This window comes from Hyaena hyaena, unplaced genomic scaffold (assembly GCF_003009895.1).
Source record: "Hyaena hyaena isolate Hyena2069 unplaced genomic scaffold, ASM300989v1 scaffold_234, whole genome shotgun sequence".
Classification (NCBI taxonomy): domain Eukaryota; kingdom Metazoa; phylum Chordata; class Mammalia; order Carnivora; family Hyaenidae; genus Hyaena; species Hyaena hyaena.
In genome coordinates this window covers 307,512-328,005 of record NW_024080865.1, presented here as the reverse complement: position 1 = coordinate 328,005, position 20,494 = coordinate 307,512, and the positions used below count along the sequence as shown (strand labels likewise).

The 20,494-nt window shown below is 48.6% G+C and overlaps 1 protein-coding gene across 3 annotated transcripts in view; it reads right to left on the bottom strand.

The window, feature by feature from the left end:
* Positions 1-16,541, bottom strand: part of KY (kyphoscoliosis peptidase) — a 40,710-nt gene extending 24,169 nt beyond the window's left edge. For 2 of the 3 annotated variants that reach the window (XM_039243901.1, XM_039243902.1), the window contains exons 1-2: positions 16,406-16,541; positions 13,088-13,150 (exon numbers count right to left, since the gene is read on the bottom strand). In XM_039243901.1, coding sequence (XP_039099832.1) covers positions 13,088-13,150; positions 16,406-16,541 — 199 coding nt within the window. Of the gene's footprint in view, positions 1-9,208; positions 9,272-13,087; positions 13,151-16,405 lie in introns of all 3 variants that reach the window. The other variant, XM_039243900.1, reaches the window with a different exon arrangement.
* Between the last annotated feature and the right edge of the window lie 3,953 nt (positions 16,542-20,494).

The following is a 20,494-nucleotide window of genomic DNA, read 5'->3' as shown; positions in this document are numbered from 1 at the left end:
TAACAAATAAGGGCAAATAGTCTTGAAATAAATGGAAAGATACCAAGAATCAGCAAAACATCAGAAGTTACAAAGAAGAAACAGATAAAATTTTAGAGGTAAAAAATATAACATTTTGAAAAATTATCTGGATGTGCTAAATAGTATATGGAGAGGACAGAAAAGTCAGTGAACTTGAAGAAAGATAATATGAGAAACAGCAAAAAAATGAATAAAACTTCAGAGATCTTTAGGATGATACTTTAAGGTCTAACATTCCTGTTATTGAGATCCAAGAAGGAGAGGAGAAACAGTGTGGTACAGGAAAAAAAATTGAAGAAATGATGAGAAAATAATCAGTGAAACCAAAAGCCAATTCCTAGCAAAGATCAGTAAAATTGATGAGTCTCTAACCAGATTTACCAAAAACAAAAAGAGGTAACACACAAATTGGGAATCAAAACACCAACATCAGGAGTGAAACAGGTGAGACCACTACAGATCTTGTATGTATTAAAATAATAATAAGGGAATACTACAAACAACCCAATGCACATAATTCTACAACTTAGATGAAATGGATCAATTCCTTGAAAGCTACAAACTACTAAAACTCACCCAAGTAGATAACCTTAAAATCCCTATTTTTATTTTGAAAACTAATTGTAGTTCAAAATCTTCCAGAAACAAATACCAAGTCCAGTTGGTTTCACCGACAAATTCTAACAAACATTTAAAAAGAAATAGAACCAATTTTTACATAAGATCTTTCAGAAAACAGAAAAGTGGTATATATTTCATTACACATCATATGAGGCCAACATTAATTTAATACCAAAACCAGACAAAAACAGTATAAGAAAAGAATATTACAGACAAATATTTCTTATGAACACAAAAATTCTCAAAAAATATTAAAAATTGCTGGCCAGTGGCCAGCAATAGAGTAAAAGAATACTATGGCACTGCAAGGCTGGTTCAATAGTTGAAAACCAATGAATGTAGTTCGCTATATTAGCAGGCCAAAGAAGAAAAACCACATGACCCTTTGATGCAGAAAATACATTTGACAAAATTTAACATCTATTCATGATAACACTTCTCAATAAACTAGGAATAGAAGGGAACTTCTTTAATCTGAAAAAAGGTATCTAACAGAAATCTATAGCTAACAGCGTATTAAATGGTCAAATATGGAATGCTTTCCACCATAACTGGAATAAGGCATGAATGTCCACTCTCACTGCTCCTAACAAACAGTGCACTGGAAGTTCTACCCAGTGAAATAAAACCAGAAAAAGAAATAAAAGTCCTATAGATTAGAAGGAAATAAAACTGTCATTCACAGATGACATATCTATTTGTGTAGAAAATATCAGGTCATCTTCAAAGAAAGCTCCAAAAATTCACTTCAAAGTAAGTTTAGCATGGTCACAGGATATAAGGTCAGATACAAAATCAATTCTATTTATAGTCATAAGAAATGATTGGAAATCGAATTTAAAAATCAATATTTCCCATAGCTCTAAAAATTGAAATACTTAAATATAAATCTAAAAAAAAGTGCAAGAGCTATATGTTGAAAACCACAAAGTATGATCAAACAAATTAAAGAAGACTTGAATAAGTAGGAAGACATACTGTGCTCATGAATTGAAAGACTCAATATTGTTAAGTTGTCAATTCTCCCTAAATTGACCTATAGATTTATTTATTTATTTATTTTTTTACAAATAGTTTATTGTCAAATTAGTTTCCACATAACACCCAGTGCTCATCCCCACAAGTGCCCTCCTCCATGCCCATCCCCCCCTCCCCCCCACATCCATCAGTCCTCAGTTTTTGTCAGCATTCAAGAGTCTCTCATGGTTTGCCTCTCTCCCTTTCCCCCACCATTTCCGCCCTTCTTCTCCCCCTTGTTCCTCCGTCAAGTTCCTCCTAATCCTCCTATACGTGCAAACATATGATATTTGTCCTTCTCTGCCTGACTTATTTCGCTCAGCATAACACCCTCAAGGTCCATCCATGTTGCTACACATGGCCAGATTTCATTGTTTCTCATTGCCATGTAGTATTCCATGGTATAGATAAACCACATCTTCTTGATCCATTCATCTGTTGATGGACACTTAGGCTCTTTCCATGTTTTAGCTATTGTGGAGAGTGCTGCTATGAACATTGGGGTACATGTGCTCCTATGCCTCAGCATTTCTGTATCCTTTGGGTAAATTCCTAGCATTGACCTATAGATTTAATGCAAATTCATTCAGACTCCCTGGAGGAATTTTATAGATGTTAGATATAGGCAAGATGATTCTAAAATTTAGATGGAAAGATAGAGCAACTACAGTAACCAAACCAATTTTGGAAAAAAAAAAAAAAAACAGCTGTAGGACTCTAGCTATTTGATTTTAAGATGTGCTATAAAGCTACAATCATTACACAGTGTTATATTGGCAAATGGATGGACATATAGATCAATGGAGCATAATAAATAGTTAAGAAATAGACCCATACAAACATGGCAAAGTGATTTTTTACAAAAGTGCAGACATTGCGATTGGAAAATGGGTAAAAGAACAGATATTTCACCAAAGAAGAGATTACAGAGGACATACAACCCTCTGTAATGTGTGAAAAGATGTTCTACATGTTGAGCAATTAGGAAAATTCAAATTAAAACCACAATGAAATCTCATACCTATTAGAAGAGAAGTAATAAAAACAGTGATAATACTCTATGTTGACAAGGTTGTGGAGAAATCTCTTATACACTGCTGGTGGGACTGTGAAGTAGTACAGCAACTCTGAAAACAGTCTGGCAGGTTATTATAAAACAAACATATACTGAACATCTGACCCAACAACTGCACTTTTGAGCATTTATCCCAGAGAAAGAAACACTTATGCTCGTTCATACAAAAAATCTATACACAAATGTTCATAGAAGCTCTATTCACAACCACCCTAAACTGGAAACAACCTAAATGTCCTTCAATGAGTGAATGGATAAACACCCTATGGTACATCCATATCAAGGGAATACTTCTCAACAATACAAAGACACCCTTAGGAGAGACAGAAGGGTGTAACCACAGAGATTCTGCACAAGAGAATTCTGGGGTGACAGAACTGTCCTGTATTCTGACTGTAGTTGTGGTTACATGAGCATGTGTTAGGCATGCCTTAAAACCCATGTAACTATATACCAGAAATTCAATTTTAGTAATTTAAAATAAAACAAAAATAAATCTAAGTACCTGTTGAGCAAATAAGCCCAAGCAGAATTAATACAAGAATCTGGATAATACAGAACCATATAGAATAGAAAGTGAAAGTCCAAAACGGGATTATAGTAAACATCTGCTTTCTTCTCTTGAGTCTTCACACGTCAGTGAATATGGTCCTATGTCATCATTTTAAGTGAGCTGTATAGTACTCTATTCTATACATGGTTTATAATCTATATAAGCAGTCCCTTTTGGGTGGATAGTTAACTTTTCCCAAATGTTTTGCTATTGTAATCAGTGATGTATGAACATTCTGATACACATCTCTTTATATACCTTTCAAATCAGCATCTTTGAATAAATTCTTAAATACGGATCTTTTGCTATATTTTGGCAAACTTCCGACGAATGATTTTATCAGTTGACGATCACACCAACAGCACAAGAGAATGTCCATTTTGCTCATTCCTACTGTGATTGATTGCAGGGTTCATCACAAAACTTCGTACCTCCAACGAGAGGTTTTTTGTTCTGTCCCTTGAATTTGGGCTATTCTTAGGACTCGGTTTGTCTTGTTAGCATGGGATGTTAACAGAAGTGATGCTGGGCAAGCTCTGAGCTTAGGTCTCAAGGAAATTTGCAGCCTCGGCTCTCATTCTTGGGATTCCAGCCACAACTGCCATGTGAATGAGCCCAGGCCAGCCTGCGGGGGGTGGAGAGACCACGTGGAACAGAGCAGAGGCATCTCAGGTGAGGCCACCCTATCCTGCCTGGTCTCCAGCCAACTTACCAGCTGACCACAAATACATGAGCAAGGCGAGCCAAGACCCGTGGTGAACTGGGCGTGTCTCAGGCGGGACCGCACAGCCAACCTGTGCACTTGTGAGCTGGTAAATGCTTATTATTTTAAGCCAGTGAGTTTTGGGGTGGTTCACAATGTGAAAATAGATCACGGATATATTCACTGACATATGATTTCATCAATCTCTGAAACTTTTATTAATGAACAGTGGCACCTCATTTTTGTGCATTTAATTTTTAATGTATTTTCGTATGTTTATTTGCCATTTGAAATCTTATTTTGTGAATTGCCTATTTTCCTACTGATGTATTATCTTTTTCCTTGTTAATTTTGTAAGAGCTCTTTTTACCAACCCTTTCCCTTGTAAATACTGTGATGATTTTCACAGAATAACAATACTGACTATCTTGTGTAGCTCAGAAACTTGCTCTGCATGCCAAAGAGGGTAATTCTCAAACAATTTTATAAGATATGATGTGACCTTCCAAGGCATTACTTTGAAGGGGTTAACATTCACTTTGAGGGTAGTTTCTAGTACATTCACTGTGAAAGAAAATCAATGTGTGACTTTGTAATTAAGACTTTAAGCATTTCAGAGTTCAAAGCACAATTCAGTTCTGGTTGTAGGATCGAGTGCCATTGTCAAGAGAAAGTACTTCCTGTGTGTCTTCTCACGCTCCATGAAGCACAGGCCTATTCTCCTTTGCCTTTTCACTTTTTTCATCTGAGACACTTTCAGGTGTATTTCAAAGTGGGTACCAAGCTGTACTTGGCTATGAGATGCTTTATAAGAAAACGATTTGAGAAGCATGCCTATTCTCTCCCTTTTCGTAGGCTGTAATGTGTAATGCTCTGAGAAGTTCTGCAGTGAAGAAGTCAGTCTGATCCAGTACTATTTTGTGAAACACAATTTGGAAAATGCTGGATTGCAACAACTTCCAGAAGCTTATAGAAGCTGCAGAACTGAACAACTTGGTTTATGGCTCAAAAATATACCTCTTCCCGGAACTTCCCACATCTAACATACAGGTGCTTTCAACCACCCCCCTTCAGCCACAGCTCTTTGTCCAAGAATGAGTGAGCTGAGAAACTAGGTACTGTTAAAGTCCTGGCAAAGGTGGGCATTGAGGTATTCTCACACCTGGACGTGGTCCTGTTGTGCAAGGTCCACCTACCACCATTTCTAATTCTTTCTCTCTTTCCTGAACTTCCTCTTCTCCCCCCCCTTCTTGGACAGGGCCCCAATTTCCAATATCCTTCTGAGCCCCACTTCCTGACTTTCCTCCAAAGAGGCACTGCTAATCAGCTCCCCGCTGAGGAAAATAGCAAAGCTATTAGCCTTCCTGATCCGCGGGAGTGTGATACCCAGTCTTGTCACACACAAGTGTGTGAGGGCACTTTCAGAGGCTTCTCTGCCCCAGAAACCGGGCCGGGATGTGCTGTCGCAGGTGAGCAGCAGTTACTGGAGAGGCCTGTGCTCCCTAAAGGCATGAAATGGTAAGATTTTGCAGACTACTACATTCCTGTATCACATAAAACTCTTAATTTAAGAAGAAAATTAATTTGACAAATTTCCAGTGAATGAGAGTGCAGCATTATTTGGAGCAAAATTTAAAGTAAGATCTAAAACCTAAGTATAGTCAGATACCATTACGCCACTCTTAACAGTCATGGTCAAACCCACAGGAGGTCCTTCCCGGGACTTCAGTTCACCTGGCTGGCTCTCTCATGGCGTCCCTCCCTGGTTCTACTAGCAGTCACCCAAATAACATTTCTGAGGCTGCAGCCTTGGCTGTCTTAGTAACAGCATATCAGCATTGTTTTCTGCTACCTCTGAGAGGTGCCTCCCAGACCCTGCCCCAGGCACCACCAACTCTGCGTCCTTTTCTCTTATCCACTCAGTCATGGAGATGCAGCAGGCAAGCCCCAGCACGTCCATGTCCATGGCCCTACTGCCTTGGGTCTGCATTTTACCTGGACAGGAGAGTTCTCCCTCCAGCGCCTTCTCCCCAGGTCTCTGCAGGTCTGAATCAGGATTTGTCTAAAGCCCTAATTTGCTCAGAATATCTAATGCAGAGATGGCAAACAGATTTCATGTTGTTCATTAACTCTGACTGACTGGAAGTGGCTGCCTGGAGTGTTGATCAATTAGCAAAGACTGTCGGGCACGTGCATGTATTATGAATGTGAGTGTGAGTGTGCATACATATGTGGGTGTGTATGTGCATGTAGGGCTGTGGGATTCGAGTCAGATGCTGCGATCCTTGACTTAAGGTGCTCAGTAATGTTTTCTGTCCCTGGAACCCAGGTTAATAAGGGTTTGTTGCCTCAGAACATTCCTCACAGTGGTTGAGAAGCCTCAGCTAAAGCATGTATAATTTAAAAATTCCCTTAAAGAGCCCCAGGATAGGCAATCAGCAGAGCTGTGCTGTGGCTTCAGCCCGAGGAGTGGTAGTCAGCGCAGGAAGTGGTGAGCTCTGACAGCCTGGGAGCAGCATGCTGGATGAGGACAGGGACAGTATAACTCTGCAGAACCCTCGCCAGACTCCGTTGGATGCAGCATGAAAGGCCCGCTCAGCAGCTCCAGCCACCAGATGACAATATGACAACCGAGTGGGCTGAGGTGGCTGGGGTACCAGCCTGCGAGTGTTGAAGGGCATCCCTCGTGGCCCTGACCGGCCCCGGCTTTCACTGGGCTCTTGAAAACATGGAGTCATTCATGATTTCTTCTGCAGAGAAGAGCTCCTCAAGAGAGTCCCTGGTCTGGAAACACGGCCGTTTGACCCCAGTGCATGTGTGATCAAAGGCATGGAGTGTCTGCCTGGGGATAAGGGTGCATGACCTGCAAGAAAGGAAGCCTCTAAAGAAAACTGGCTCCTCAGGAATCACTTGTGGGGCCCCAAGTCACGGGCTCTGGCGACCACCCTCCTGTCGCCTCCTTCACACACCCATTACAGATTAATTTTCTTTTTTTTTTTTTTTTTTTTTTTTTTTTTTTTTTTTTTTTTTACAGATTAATTTTCTGAAGTGCCCTTCTGCATGAAGATCCAAGACTCCAAGGATCTGTCACCTGTTGCATAAAATTGACCATAGCTGGTGCTCCCTCTCCTGGAAGCTCTTCCCCAGATGCCCACATGGCTTATTCCCTTACTCAAATGTCACCATCTCAACTACTCTGTTTTAAATCATCCCCATGTGGTTGGCTGCAAAATAGCCCTTAAAGATATCCATGCCTTAATTCCAGGAACCTGTGAGTGCTCCCTTTTTAGTAAAGGGGACTTTGCAGATATGATTAAGTTAAGGATCTTGAGATAGGAAGCTCATCCTGGATTATCTGGTGGGCCCAATATCATCACAAGGAGTCTCATAAAACAGAGTCATGAGATTTAACTACTTACATGGAGAAAAGGCAAAGTGACAATGGGCACATAGAATGGAGTGGTGCAGGTGTACAAGTCAAGAAGTGCCAGCAGCTTTTAGAAGCTGGAGGAATCCAGGGACAGATTCTCCCCTAGAGCCGGTGGGTAAATGTAAGTGGCCCATGAGAGCCAGGGTGTGGTGTGCCAAGTGGGGCTCTGGTGACTGGTGGGCCCCATCCCACTCCTATCTGCATGGGACACAGTGAGGACAGTGCAGTGTGGAGGTCTGGCAGGTGTGCCTGGCTCGGGGACCATGGTACCCCGTCTCAGTTTTCTTATGCACAAACAGGGAAAACAGCATGGCCCTATCAGGGAGTGTAGCCAGAACTAAGAAAGATTAGTGGTGGCTAATTCATTTTCATTTTAGTGAGGTATTGCTTATTTTGTTTTGTGGTGAGTTGTGTGCTGCTAGTTGACTTCAGGGAAGCAGGGGGGCCTGGGTTTGTCTTTGCGATGCTCCAGGCAGGGGCAGGTTGCATTGGGCCCACTGAGGGGGGCCTACTGCAGAGCCATATTCCCTGGAATTCTGCCGTAAGGTACACTGGCCCTGGCTGCAAGGAGGGCCGGCGTCATGCTGGTGACCCATCTTGACAGGCCCTTCCTCACCACCTGCCAGTGCCTTTCTGTGGTGATGCTGGGTTAGTCTGTGATTCCGAGAGTGATTCCCGGAGAGGCTCTGAGTCCTCCAGGGACTCCTACTTTGCCACTGTCCCCTGGACATGATCAGATAATTTCCTTACAAGTTAGGTCATTGGTGCTGAGAGCAATAGTGGTGCAATCTTAGGGCTAAGTCTGAGAGCTCTCAGATAGATACCAGGCCCTGAGTCTTTAATGCAGAGCAGGAAACCAAGGTGGGAGGTTAGTGGGGGAGGGGGGAGGGGGGTTAATAGGGGGTGGGAGTCTCTAATCTGGCCTCCCCTCCAGTTGTAGCTGTAAAGTCCTCCGGTCTCTATCCCCGCAGCCTCACCACCCCACATACCCTGTGTTCTCAGATCCGGTCAACTAAAGAGTCAGCATGGTGATGCCCTTGCCCTTCCTCCCAGGGTCCTGGAACTCATCCCAGCAAAGTGAGGGTTCTCAGGGAAAAGCCCTCTCAGGGAAGGGCCCTCTCACTTCCTCTTGCTGAGTTAAACTCATCCCTTGCGGGGAAGGCCCTGGAAGACTCAGTCTCTACTATGACTCAGGAGAGGGAAGGCTTGGACAGTGGGCAGGCAGCGGGGAGGCCAGTTTCCAGAGGCGCTGTGGAAGCAGAGCTGTGTGAGCGTTAACAGCTGAGGCCTTGGTGGTGGCAGTGGAGGGTGTGGGCAGGTTGCCCCAGCTCTGACTCTTACCGGCCATGTGCTCTTGACATATGACAACTTTCCCAAGCCTCAGTTTACTCATCTATAAACTGAGGACAGTTAAAAGTACCAATCAGCTAGGAGTGTGGTAAGCCTCATTTACATGAGAATAATTATGTAAATGGATCTGCAGGGTGCCTGGCACGTGGTTAGCACTCATAAACGTTAGCTATAGTGATGACAGCTAGGGTGAAGAGGACAGCTGTGCGTTCTGTGGCCCAAGGACTTTATCACTCTATCCCATGTCACCATGCAGCCGCTCACTGTTTCCCATGGGACGTGGGGAGAGGGAGAGGAAAAAGGTGCTCCAGTGTCCACGGGGCAGACAGGACCCTCTCCCTACAGTCTGCACCCTGCACTTGCTGTCTCTGGCCTGGGCAGCGGATCCAGCCACGCAGGAGCTGGAGGAGAGGTCACAGGTAGTGGTGAGTCCCTTACCTTGGTTGTTGTAGGAAGTGATGACCTGGGGCTGCTGAGGGTGCTGTTTCTCCACCAGGTTTCCTGTAGGAACAAGACAGAGGGAGCTGCAGTGGCCACGGGGACCGTGGTGGAGTTTGTCTGGGCAGAGCAAGGAGCTGTGTGCGTCTGCAAGAAAGGTGGGCTAGTGGGAGTTGAGTTCTCCCCTGGCCTGGCCTAACCGCGGGCACACCCACATGCACATCCCCATGGTGTACGCATGCGGGAATCGGCACAGTTCCACGCCTGAATGCAGAGGCCAGTGACTGTGAACCTGTGTGCTCACACCCTCACGACTCTCAGCAGGCGCCAGCAGAGGCTGGTTTTCTTCTCCATAAGGTGGGGACGGCTCCAGTGGGCTGAGTAACCATAACTCCCAACTTTAGTGTCGCCAGGCTCAGTTGCCAAAGGACAAAACGATGCCTTGCTGATCATCATGCCTTTCTATGGAGCAGGTTGGAAGGCTTCTAGCCCCATTTTAAGCGGATGAGCCTGTAGCCTGGACACTTAACTTCTACCCAACGACCCTGCTGCCAGGGTAGGTCAGACCTGGGATTTGAACCCCAATTCTCCTGACCCTAGCTCATCCACCTCTTCTGAGAAGAGTGGGGGCAGCCTTCCTAGCTTAGGAGTTGGGGTGCCTTGCCCCCTGGGTCAGTTTTGGAGACATTTGCAGGGCATCCACTATGTGATAGCTCTCTCTGTGCACTAAGGGTATTTATGTCCTCAGAACACAGAGCTGTGTTCAGTCTGCTGTGGAGAAATGACCAGTTCCTATCACAGGCCATAAAGGGGAACCCACAGGCTTACCTGACCCTCGTATGGGATGCAACAACTTGTGCTACTTCTTTACCTTAACAGCTGCTATTGTGGCCTGGTTTTGCTGAGGCTGCTTCAGAGGGCTCAGGGGAGGGGCTGGAGAAGCACCAGCATTGTGACAGCAGGGAGTCCCCCCCCGCCACCCCCTGTTACCACCCCACCTGCCACATTCTCCCCGGGCCTCATGATGGTCTGCAGAAAGGCTCTTTGGGCCTGCCATTGGAGGTGGCCACTGGGACCAGTGCCTGGGCCTGGAAATAAGCATGGCTCTGGGGCACTGGACTGAGCAGGTTCCATTCAGATGACTTCGTTGTACCCAGTCAGATCTGCCACTCAGTGCTCCCCACACCTGAGCCTAGGCAGAAGCCAGGCAAGGTGGGTAGGCAGGTCCCTGAGCTGGGCTGGACTTGTGATCCAGCTGGCCGGGTGTTGCCCTGGAGAATCTGCCTGCTCCAGCCTTCTCCTCTGGGCAGGCCCACCCAGGACCCTCACACCCCGGACTGAGGTCGGTGGGCTGGCCAAGGGCTAGGAGTACTGCGTGTGCCAATCCAGGGGGATGCTGGTCTGGAGCTCTAGTCCAGACTCAGGCGAGGACAGGGAGGCCGCCTCCTTCAGGCACAGCTGGCTACATCTCTGCTGGGCTGGCTGATGAGGGAAACAGGATCCGGGAAGGGAATCCTCAAGGAGGACGATTGGCTGGCAGAGCCGCTGTGGGTATTTATAGTCAGGGCTGCACAATTGGTTTCCCTGTGGCTGTGGGGTGTCAGTCCCTGTGCTGCTAGGCAGACTTCAGCCAGGACCAAGGAAAGCAGCCAATCACAGCAGGGGAAGCCCGTTGCCTGGCAAGCTGGTAGGGTTGGCTCGGCCCAAACACCTGTTGCTCGGAAAAGTTTGGAGCAGTCCAGGCTCCCCCACCCTGCCAACGCCCCAGCCCAAGGAGTGCACAGGGCAGCAAGAGGGGGAACATGTGCCTTTTTGGATCAGCTCCATGTTCAGCCACATTTGTGCACACTCCACCAGCACAAGCCATCAGCTGCCTCCTTTGCAGATGAAAGCTGTCCAGTTTCCAGGGCTGGGTGCCTTGGACACCGGCAAGGGAAGTATGTACCCAGAGTCTTACCATCAGAAAACACTGGAAAAAAAGCTGTAATTTTAACATCTGCATGCATCCAAACGTGCAATTTGAAAAATAAATAAAATTTTGCTTTAAATTGCATGTATCGGTGGAGTGGTGCAGTCATCATTTTTCCCAGGCTCAAGGCCTCTGTAGAGTCTCTCTCCAGCCCTCCATTTACCTGAAACTCTCCGTTCTCGGGTGGTTTTGCAAGGACTACTTTAACGATCTTCTTTATTTTTTAAAAAATATTTTTATTATTTTTAAAGTAATCTCTATACCCATGGTAGAGTTCAAACCCAGAACCCCAAGATCAAGAGCCACATGCTCCACCAACTGAGCCATCCAGGTGCCCCATGACCTTCTTTATTTTGTTGTATTTTTCCATTAACTTCCCTCAAACCAGGGACACTAAGGATGGTAAAAATAGGATAAAAGTTCACTCTTTTTCAATCTTCTAATGTAAGAACATGGCTGAGAAGCCAAATTTCAGACAACTTAAGGTGAGTGACTATAACACATAGAAGATACTGTGTCTCTTTCCTCCCACTGCAACCCACTTGCCCACTCACCCAATCATACACTGGCCAAGCAGTGCATATCTGTACCAGCTGCTTTGCATTTCTGCAGCTGATGGGTTTCTGATGGTCTGATTCTTATCATTCTCATGAGCCTGAAGCACAGTTTTGCCAACTTTGGCATTTGCTTCAGTACAGCCCCAGAGTTGATGCATCAAGTGCCCTATGGCCTTGAAACAAGGTTAAAAAACCATCCCACACATATACCCATTAGCCAGGACCCCAAGGGGTGGTCCCCAGGGCAGGGGTATGTCTTAAGGACAACCTGTCCTCATGTACAGGGCAGGGGACACAGGAAAGCCCTTCACCTACAGGGAGCTGAGATTCTATTGCAGTGAAAAGCATTGTGATTATAATCATCAGTGTGGTCCCTTGAGGGCAGCATTCCCATCTGTCTTCATCCCAACAACTGGAACCCTGCCTAGCACAAAGTAAGCCCTGCAGGGCTTTACTAAGGGAATGAGTGAGTGAATCTACTTTCAGAATTTCATCTTTCCCTTTTGTTACTGTCGGGATGGAAGAGTATAGCTGTTTGGTCTTGTGCAATTGGGGTCCTGGTTCCCCAGCTGCAGGGAGTCATGGGGGGATGGTATCTTCACACAGGCATTCAATGAGCCCAGATCTGACTGAGCCCCCATTGGAACTCTGGGAGTGGAGGTCTGATTCTTAGTAGAATCCTCACATCCCTACAGTGCAGTTTCACCGATGTTTGTTCTGGAAGCTGGGCTAATGAATCTGTGAAAGATACAGAATAAGGCCTAGTAGAGTCAGTCCACGCATGACATTCCCAGAGCTGTCCTGGGCCTGTTCCTTGCAGGGCAAAAGATGCCTGGCACCACAGAAAGGAGGCTTTGGAAACTGACTTCTCTCAGCTTATTGTATTCTGGGTCCCAGGCCAGCCAGGAACCATAGGACCCATCTCCCTAGGCCTGGAGTAATAATGTCCCAAAGCAGGCCACTGTCTTCTCTGTTTGGAAAAATTTTCAAAAGATGGCTGCCCTGCATGACGTAAGCAGCCCCACCTCCAGTGGGAACACACTCCAACCTCACCGAGCCGGATGATGCTAAGTCCTTCCCTATATATAGCCAGTGAACAAGTGGGTGCTTAACCTTATGGAATTGCTCCCCTCCCCTCACAGAGTCCAGGAAACTGGGGGCCCTGATCCCAGGGAAAACATTCAGAGTCACGGCAGCCCCAGGGGCTTGGCTGAGTCATGAACAGCTACCTTCTCAGTGGCTAGAGGTCTAGAGCCAGTTTTCAGCCCCGTGAAACCTAATGCTTCCCATCATTTTTCAATGTGTTGATTTACAGAAACGGAAAGGAAAACAAAATGAAAAGAGAGAATTTACCATGCACGTCATTTCCTTCGAATTTCTGCCATCTCCGGATTCCATTTCCGACACCTTGGAGTCCTGTGAAATAACAAGGTCTGGAGTGAGGTTCTCTGTGACCAGGAGACCCAGGTCAGCAAGTGACAGGCCAGCTGCAAACTGGAGTTTGAAGTGGGATGGGTGGAACTTGGCTCCTCAGGATCCAAGGAAGACTGCCCGTGAATGAGATGCACTTTAAAACATTAAATAAAGGGGCACCTGGGTGGCTCAGTCGGTTGAACGTCTGACTTCGGCTCAGGTCATGATCTCACAGTTTGTGGGTTTGAGCCCTGCGTCGGGCTCTGTGCTGACAGCTTGGAGCCTGGAACCTGCTTCTGATTCTGTGTCTCCCTCTCTCTCTGACCCTCCCCTGCTCACACACATACACACTCTCTCTCTCATAAATAAATAGAACATTGAAAAAAGATAAAAAAATAAAACATTAAATAAAAATATTAAAACTGTGGTTTCTAAGGATAGTAGGGTTGTTATCAGGGATGATTTTCACAGTGCAGATCTATCTTCACTCCGCATGTCTACTGCCCAAATATGGAAGCGTTATCATAGAAGATGTTTGCCATTGATTTTGCCTTCCTATTTCTGTATGTGGTGAATCTCCCACTTTTAGAGTCATGATGTGAGGTGGGGGGTGGGCAAAGATGGTCTATCCCTATGGGAACTGCAAGTGATTGTTGCCTGCTTTCCCAGCCTCCCTTGCCACTAGAGCATGGGTATATGGGGCCTAGGCACAGCCAGTCAGATGCACCTGCGTCTGGTTCCATCTTGGGACCTGGTGATGCAAGAGGGAAGGGAATGGAAGTGTGAGCGCGCTCTCTCTCTGGTCCTGGCTGAAAGTGGTGCTGCAAGGTCGAGTTCCTGGCACAGCAATGGCGTATGTTCTGGCAGTGGGAGCAGCTGCAATAAAATCAAGTTCCTGGCGGGGACGGAGTACCTAGGGCTCCTTGTGGCAACAGAGGTTTTCTCACCAGACCAGCTCTGCTGTGCAGCTTTTGGCACTGTTCCTGGAAGCTGGGCCTCCAGGCTGGTTCTCCAGCCCTTTCAACCCCTCCTCAAGTCCCTCTGTCCCTTCCTAATGCTCTTCTGTTCCACAGAGCTCTCCGCAGCCAGGATCCGGCTCAGAACCCTCACTGACATACGTGTAGAGTGGAATACACACATCGCACTGACTTTGGGGATGAAACCTGACATTGGAGCTCTTTTAGATGTGGAGCTGGTGACTTTAGGCCACCTACTCCACGGCTAGGGCGTATGTGACAGGAAGTGAGGGCTTCCAGGCATGTTTTTGAGAAGCACACCGCACAACGGAAAATGATAGGGCCACAGAGGAAAGAGCAGAGAGCATCTGCTTGCAGCCCAAATCCCTGGCACATGCTACCTTTGTCCCCTTGTCCCTCTGACTCTTTTCTGCCACAAGGACACAGCAGAAAGCCACCCAGTCCTCTGCATTGTGACAGTAATGGAGCTCAGGCCCTCCTTTACAGAGCCAAGGACCCAGGCTGCGGGTGGTGGGACAGGAAGAGAGGCCTGGAAGAGGTGTGGGGACCTTTTGGATCTTGTGCACCAACAGGAGGCCTTGGAACAGCTAGTCTAGTTCAGTGTTTCCCTGCCTGCAGCTGTGTGGGCCTGGAGGCTGGCTTAGTCAGGGGTCTCCTGGACGCCGCCATTGCCCAGCAGGCCTTGGAGGCAATGCATGTACACTCTTCTCTACTCTGGGACAGAACTGTCTGGCTGTAAGTAAGTGACACTGGTCTCTACACTGCCGTGGTGCCTGGGAAAGACCTCCGCCGGGAAAGTTGTAGAGAAAAACAGCCGAAAGGGCTCGACTCGGCAAGCAGGGCCTTCTTGCCTCGCATCACGGTCGTGAGTGTGAAATGCGTTGGCCTGGAGTCCTGTAGGGTTTGTGCTAGGGGTCAGACACCTCTGAAACAGTCCTGATCCCTGGCATTTCCGAGGCTTCTCTGTGTTGTTGAAAGGTCCTCTCTTTCTAGTGTTGGAGCCTTTAGGAGAGATGAGATCAGAGGACGAGAGGGAGGGAAGGACTCCTAGGCTGGCCTGAAGCCAAGCCTCGTGGGGGCCCTCTGGCCTCACCACGCATAGGGGGAGGCCCTCTGGACTGCAGTGTCTGGAGTAGAAGCAGCCTCTTTTCTATCAAGGAGCAGAGGGCCTCTGCCGATTTCCTCATTACGAATACCCGGGGTGGGGGGCATTTCCACCTCTCCTGGGAGCAGCTCTCAGAATGCAAGAACCAACTAACCCAAACAACTGGCCTCAAATCTCGCGGGAGGTGGGAGTACCTATCAACATTCTCAGCTCTCCAGAATCTATTTCTTTCCCTTTCTTCCTCCCCGAGAGGTCACAAAGAACTATGGGGCAGGTCCAGTCGGTGTGACTGGTGGGGGCAAAGCCATTCAAGGCACCATTGCTTCAGTGTGGCAGGTGGATGTCCAATGCATACTGGGCTGTTAAATAGTGGTCACAAAGCACTGGCCCGCAGTCAGCCTAGCACACACCTCACACCAGTCCCCAATGAAGACTCCAGAGGGCTTCCTCCTACACCTAGGGACTTCTGAGGGGCTTCTTTGCCATCCCCTATTCTCCATCTGTATTCTTTTCAGTGCGCCCTTCCCTCTGGAGATTACAGAGGCCTGAATGCTGTTTTCCACAACTGCTCTATAGAGTCACTTTATTTTTCCTGCCTACCCTTCCTTCCTCAGAAAGTCTATGGGAAAAGTAAAATTAATAGATCTGTGAGAGCAGAGAGTGCAGATTTTCACCTTACCCTAAGCAAGCCTTTGACACCACCCTTTATGTCTTCTACTGTAGGAGGCTGAAAGAGGCTTCAAGAAGGGGGAAAATGAGGCCATGAGTTGTGCAAGGACACCAAGGGAGCTCCCTGACTCAAAGTCTGATTCAGCACACAGATTCCCCCCGGGCCCCCTGCGCTCTGCAAAGTGCCATGTGAGGAGCAGGCCTCGGTCACTCAGGGGTCAGGACTGAGGCTCTGGTCCCCTTCCTCCCAGGCATCTTCCAACCCTGTCGTGCACCCTTCAAAGAGTGGCTGGGAGGAAGCTGTCTCCCTGGGGGTGACGGAAGCACAGGGAGTCAACCCGGGGCAATCACGGGGCTGCGCGTTGCCACGGGAAGGGACGCCAGTGCCTGCAGAGGAGCAAGGCGAGCAGGCGGCGGTGGGGAGAGGGTCGGTCTCGCTGGCGGGTGGGCCCTGGGGCGAGGAGGCCGAGGTGCCGGGGTCGGGGGCCCGGGCCGGGCGCTCGTTACCTCCTCTGCGCTGCGGCAGCGTGCCCGGGTCAGCCTGCCGGTCCGAGTGCGCAACGTGCGCCGCGCGCCGCTTCTCCGAGTGCACGATCAGCAGCATGTCGATGGACACGGCGTTGCTGTCTTTCTTCAGCTCCATGGTGCCGCCTCGCTCCCCGCCGTTGCGCCGCGGCCGCTCTCGAGGCTGCCTGCGCTGCAAATGGCCCGGTGCGCGCCGCTGGCCGGCGCGGGAGACCGCGAGGGCGCGGGAGAGGGCGCTCCCCCGCCGCCTAGCCGCCGGGCGCCGCGTTTCGCTGACTCTGCCAAACACGCCATTAGGGCCCGCCCGGGAGGGCGCTACCCTAATGAAGCCGCTCTAAGTCACCTTTGAAAGGAAATCCCGGGCCGAGCCCTGACCTGCACCCAGGCCGAGCGGGCCGTACAGCCGCAGGCTCTAGCGCCTCCTACCCAGTGCGCTTGGAGCGCTTGTCCCGGGCTCCAGAGCCGTTCTCCCGCTGGCCGGGCGCTGCCGGGTCCCCGCGGTCTTCGGGGATCCCCGGGAGGGCCCGAAGTAGACTTCCGGAGGCTTCGGCAAACACAGAAATCGCACGGTGCTGTCAACAGTGAGAGTCAATTCGGGAAAAGGAAAAGCGGCACGGGGTGGCCTCACTCCTTCCCAGGGTGGGTTTTGGAGGTTGATGGCTCCCTCTGTGAGAGACAGATGGGTAGGGTGCTGGGGTCCGGACCTCTGCCATTATGGCTGCCTCAGAAGTTGCAACATGACCATTGGGCATCAACTTAACAGTTCTTTCTGGCTTGTGCTGAAAGTCTTAACATCTCTGTTCCTTCCAGAAGCCTAGCTTATGCTGGGTGGGAAAGGGGGGAGGGGCAGAAGAGGAGGCTGGTGCAGGGAGCAGCCTGCCTGCTATGTTCAGGGAGCTGGACCTGAAAGCCCATCTATTTTTAGTGGGGCCTGGCCTGCCCAGCCAGCAGCAGCAACAGGGCCTTTGGCTCCGGGTCTCAGGAGTGTTTACAGCGGCATCTGCTTGCTAGCCCTTGGCACGGTGGGCCCACCCAACCTGGGCCAGTCCCCTAACTTAAGTTTCCACCATTAATAAATGTCGTGCACACGAAAGCCTTTGCTCTGGGACACTTCCTATTGGAGTGTAAGGACCCTACCTTGCAGTGTGGTCCCTGAGAGCCCCTGCCTCCCCCTAAGAGGCAGATTTTACTGTTCAGGCCTAGGTTCCAGTCCCAGCTCTGCCACTCGCTGCCCGTGTCACCGTGGACAAGCCATTTCCTTCCATTTCCCCACCCCTATCATAGGCATGATACGAGTTCTCACAGGGCTGTTGTGAGAACGACGTGCACCTGAGGGGCCTGGCGTGTAGCTAGTGGTCTCCAAATGGTAGCTGACATTCATGCTTCATTTTTTTTTTTTTTTTTTACAAATAGTTTATTGTCAAATTAGTTTCTACATAACACTCAGTGCTCATCCCCAAAGTGCCCTCCTTCATGCCCATCCCCCCTCCCCCCCACATCCATCAGTCCTCAGTTTTTGTCAGCATTCAAGAGTCTCTCATGGTTTGCCTCTCTCCCTTTCCCCCACCATTTTCCCCCTTCTTCTCCCCCTTGTTCCTCCGTCAAGTTCCTCCTAATCCTCCTATACGTGCAAACATATGGTATTTGTCCTTCTCTGCCTGACTTATTTCGCTCAGCATAACACCCTCAAGGTCCATCCATGTTGCTACACATGGCCAGATTTCATTGTTTCTCATTGCCATGTAGTATTCCATGGTATAGATAAACCACATCTTCTTGATCCATTCATCTGTTGATGGACACTTAGGCTCTTTCCATGTTTTAGCTATTGTGGAGAGTGCTGCTATGAACATTGGGGTACATGTGCTCCTATGCCTCAGCGTTTCTGTATCCCTTGGGTAAATTCCTAGCAGTGCTATTGCTGGGTCATAAGGGAGTTCTATTGTTAGTTTCCTGAGGAACCTCCACACTGTTTTCCAGAGGGGCTGTACCAGTTTACATTCCCACCAACAGTGCAGGAGGGTGCCCGTTTCTCCACATCCTCTCCAGCATCTAGAGTTCTCTGATTTGCTCATTTTAGCCACTCTGACTGGCGTGAGGTGGTATCTCAGTGTGGTTTTGATTTGTATTTCCCTGATGAGGAGGGATGCTGAGCATCGTTTCATGTGTCTGTTGGCCATCTGGATGTCCTCTTTGGAGAAGTGTCTGTTCATGTCTTCTGCCCATTTCTTCACTGGGTTGTTTGTTTTTCGGGCGTGGAGTTTGGTGAGTTCCTTATAGATTCTGGATATTAACCCTTTATCTGATATGTCATTTGCAACTATCTCATGCTTCATTTTAAGGGGGGAGGAAAAGGACAGGTGAAGTGACAAGTCTGTGAAGGGGGCCACACAGATATACCCTCAGATTCTGAAGATCTTTCTCCCCAGATTGTGACTCAAGTTTGTCCACCGGTAAAGGCCGACAGCTCGCTGCATCACCACCACCCTGTGCCCCCTGGGCATCTGAGGAAAGGAGATGGTCGCTGGTTTCTGACAGTGTTGAATTGCGGTCTCAAGAGAGCTAAGCTGAGGGACGGTGTAGGTGAGTGACTTCCAAGGCAGATTTCCTCATGCAGTGAGTCCTGTCCTTTGCTGGTCCTGCCTGCATGTGCACACGTGCACGCATGCACTCTCCCCCCCCCCCCCCCCCCCCCCCCCCCCCCGCCCCACGCATACACACAGCTGGGAGGTTGGCTGTGGTTTGTGGTTTGTTGCTCTCTAGATGGCTAGGGAAGTAAGAACGAGGGTTTCTTCAAAGTATCTGGGGTCTTGGAGATTGCCCAGGCAGCATCCCCCATCTGACCTGGGACAGTGTGGCCTAACTCCTTCAAGGGTGTAGGTCCCAACAGAAGTTTCTGTGGAGCACCTCTCATTACTCAATGGAGCTGAGTGGGTAGGGCGGGAAGGCTGAAGCTTCCTTCCCTGAAATTTGCTTTCCCATCCTTGTCTCTTACTCCCCAGCTGGAAGGCATCACTGTGAGGAGCTTGCTCACATCACATCCCATTCCAGAACTGCCTCTGAAGGAGGAGATGATGGGGGAGTGTATCAAAAAAAGGTCCAGGAAGCTGGTCTGGGGGCTTCCTGCCTCTCCAGGATGCCTGAAGACGGATCCTTTGGAGCAGGGCTTCTCATCCATGGCACTATGGACATTTGGGGCCACAGAGTTCTTTGATGTTGGGGGAGAGGGTCCTGTGCATTGTAGGATTCTTAGTAGCATCCCTGTGATTTACCTACTAGATGCCAGTAGCACCCACTTCCCTGTTGTAAGAACCCGGAGTGTGTCCAGATGTGGATATATGTTTCCTGGGTCACAGAAATGCAGCGAGAACACTGCTTTGGAACAAACCCATGAAATAGGGTCTGTGTTACCTTGACTTCTCTGGAAAATGCTGCTGCTTCTGGATCCTGATGAGGCCTAGAGCCTGGACCTACTCTCCACACGTTCCCACCCAGTTCAGTTCCTACTCTCAGTCCAGTAGCTGGTGTCTTAGGCCTGCACAGATGCTCTCTGCCAGCATCATGGGCAGAAAGATGAGATGTTCTCCTCACTCTTCATGTTCCCCCCACCCCTGGCCTCTGTTGACTCATCCTCTCATCCACACTGCCTGTTTTGGCTGAGGACGCCACAGGAAGGCATTTGGATGTAGCTGGAAAGGGGAGGGGAAGCAGGAGAGACCGAGGCTGTGAGGTGTTATTCAGAGGGTCTATGCCTTCTTCTCAAAGCCCCCCTCAACCAATGGGACAGAGAGCAGACCTTCCGCCTCCTTCTGTAGACCCACTTCTTCTACTTTCCCTGCCAACCCACACATGCTGTAGCCATAGGCATGCCCACTACTCCCCAAACATATCTATCTGAACTTTCTGCTTCTAGGCTTTCCTCAACTGGCTAGCCTCTCCAGCCTGCCACCATCTTGAACAACATGGAATTCAAGGACTTCCACATTCTGACCTAACTAATTCATCTGCATCCTTGTCTGAGGATCTGACAAATCAGGGGATATATCCATTCTTGGGCAGACCTTTAATAAT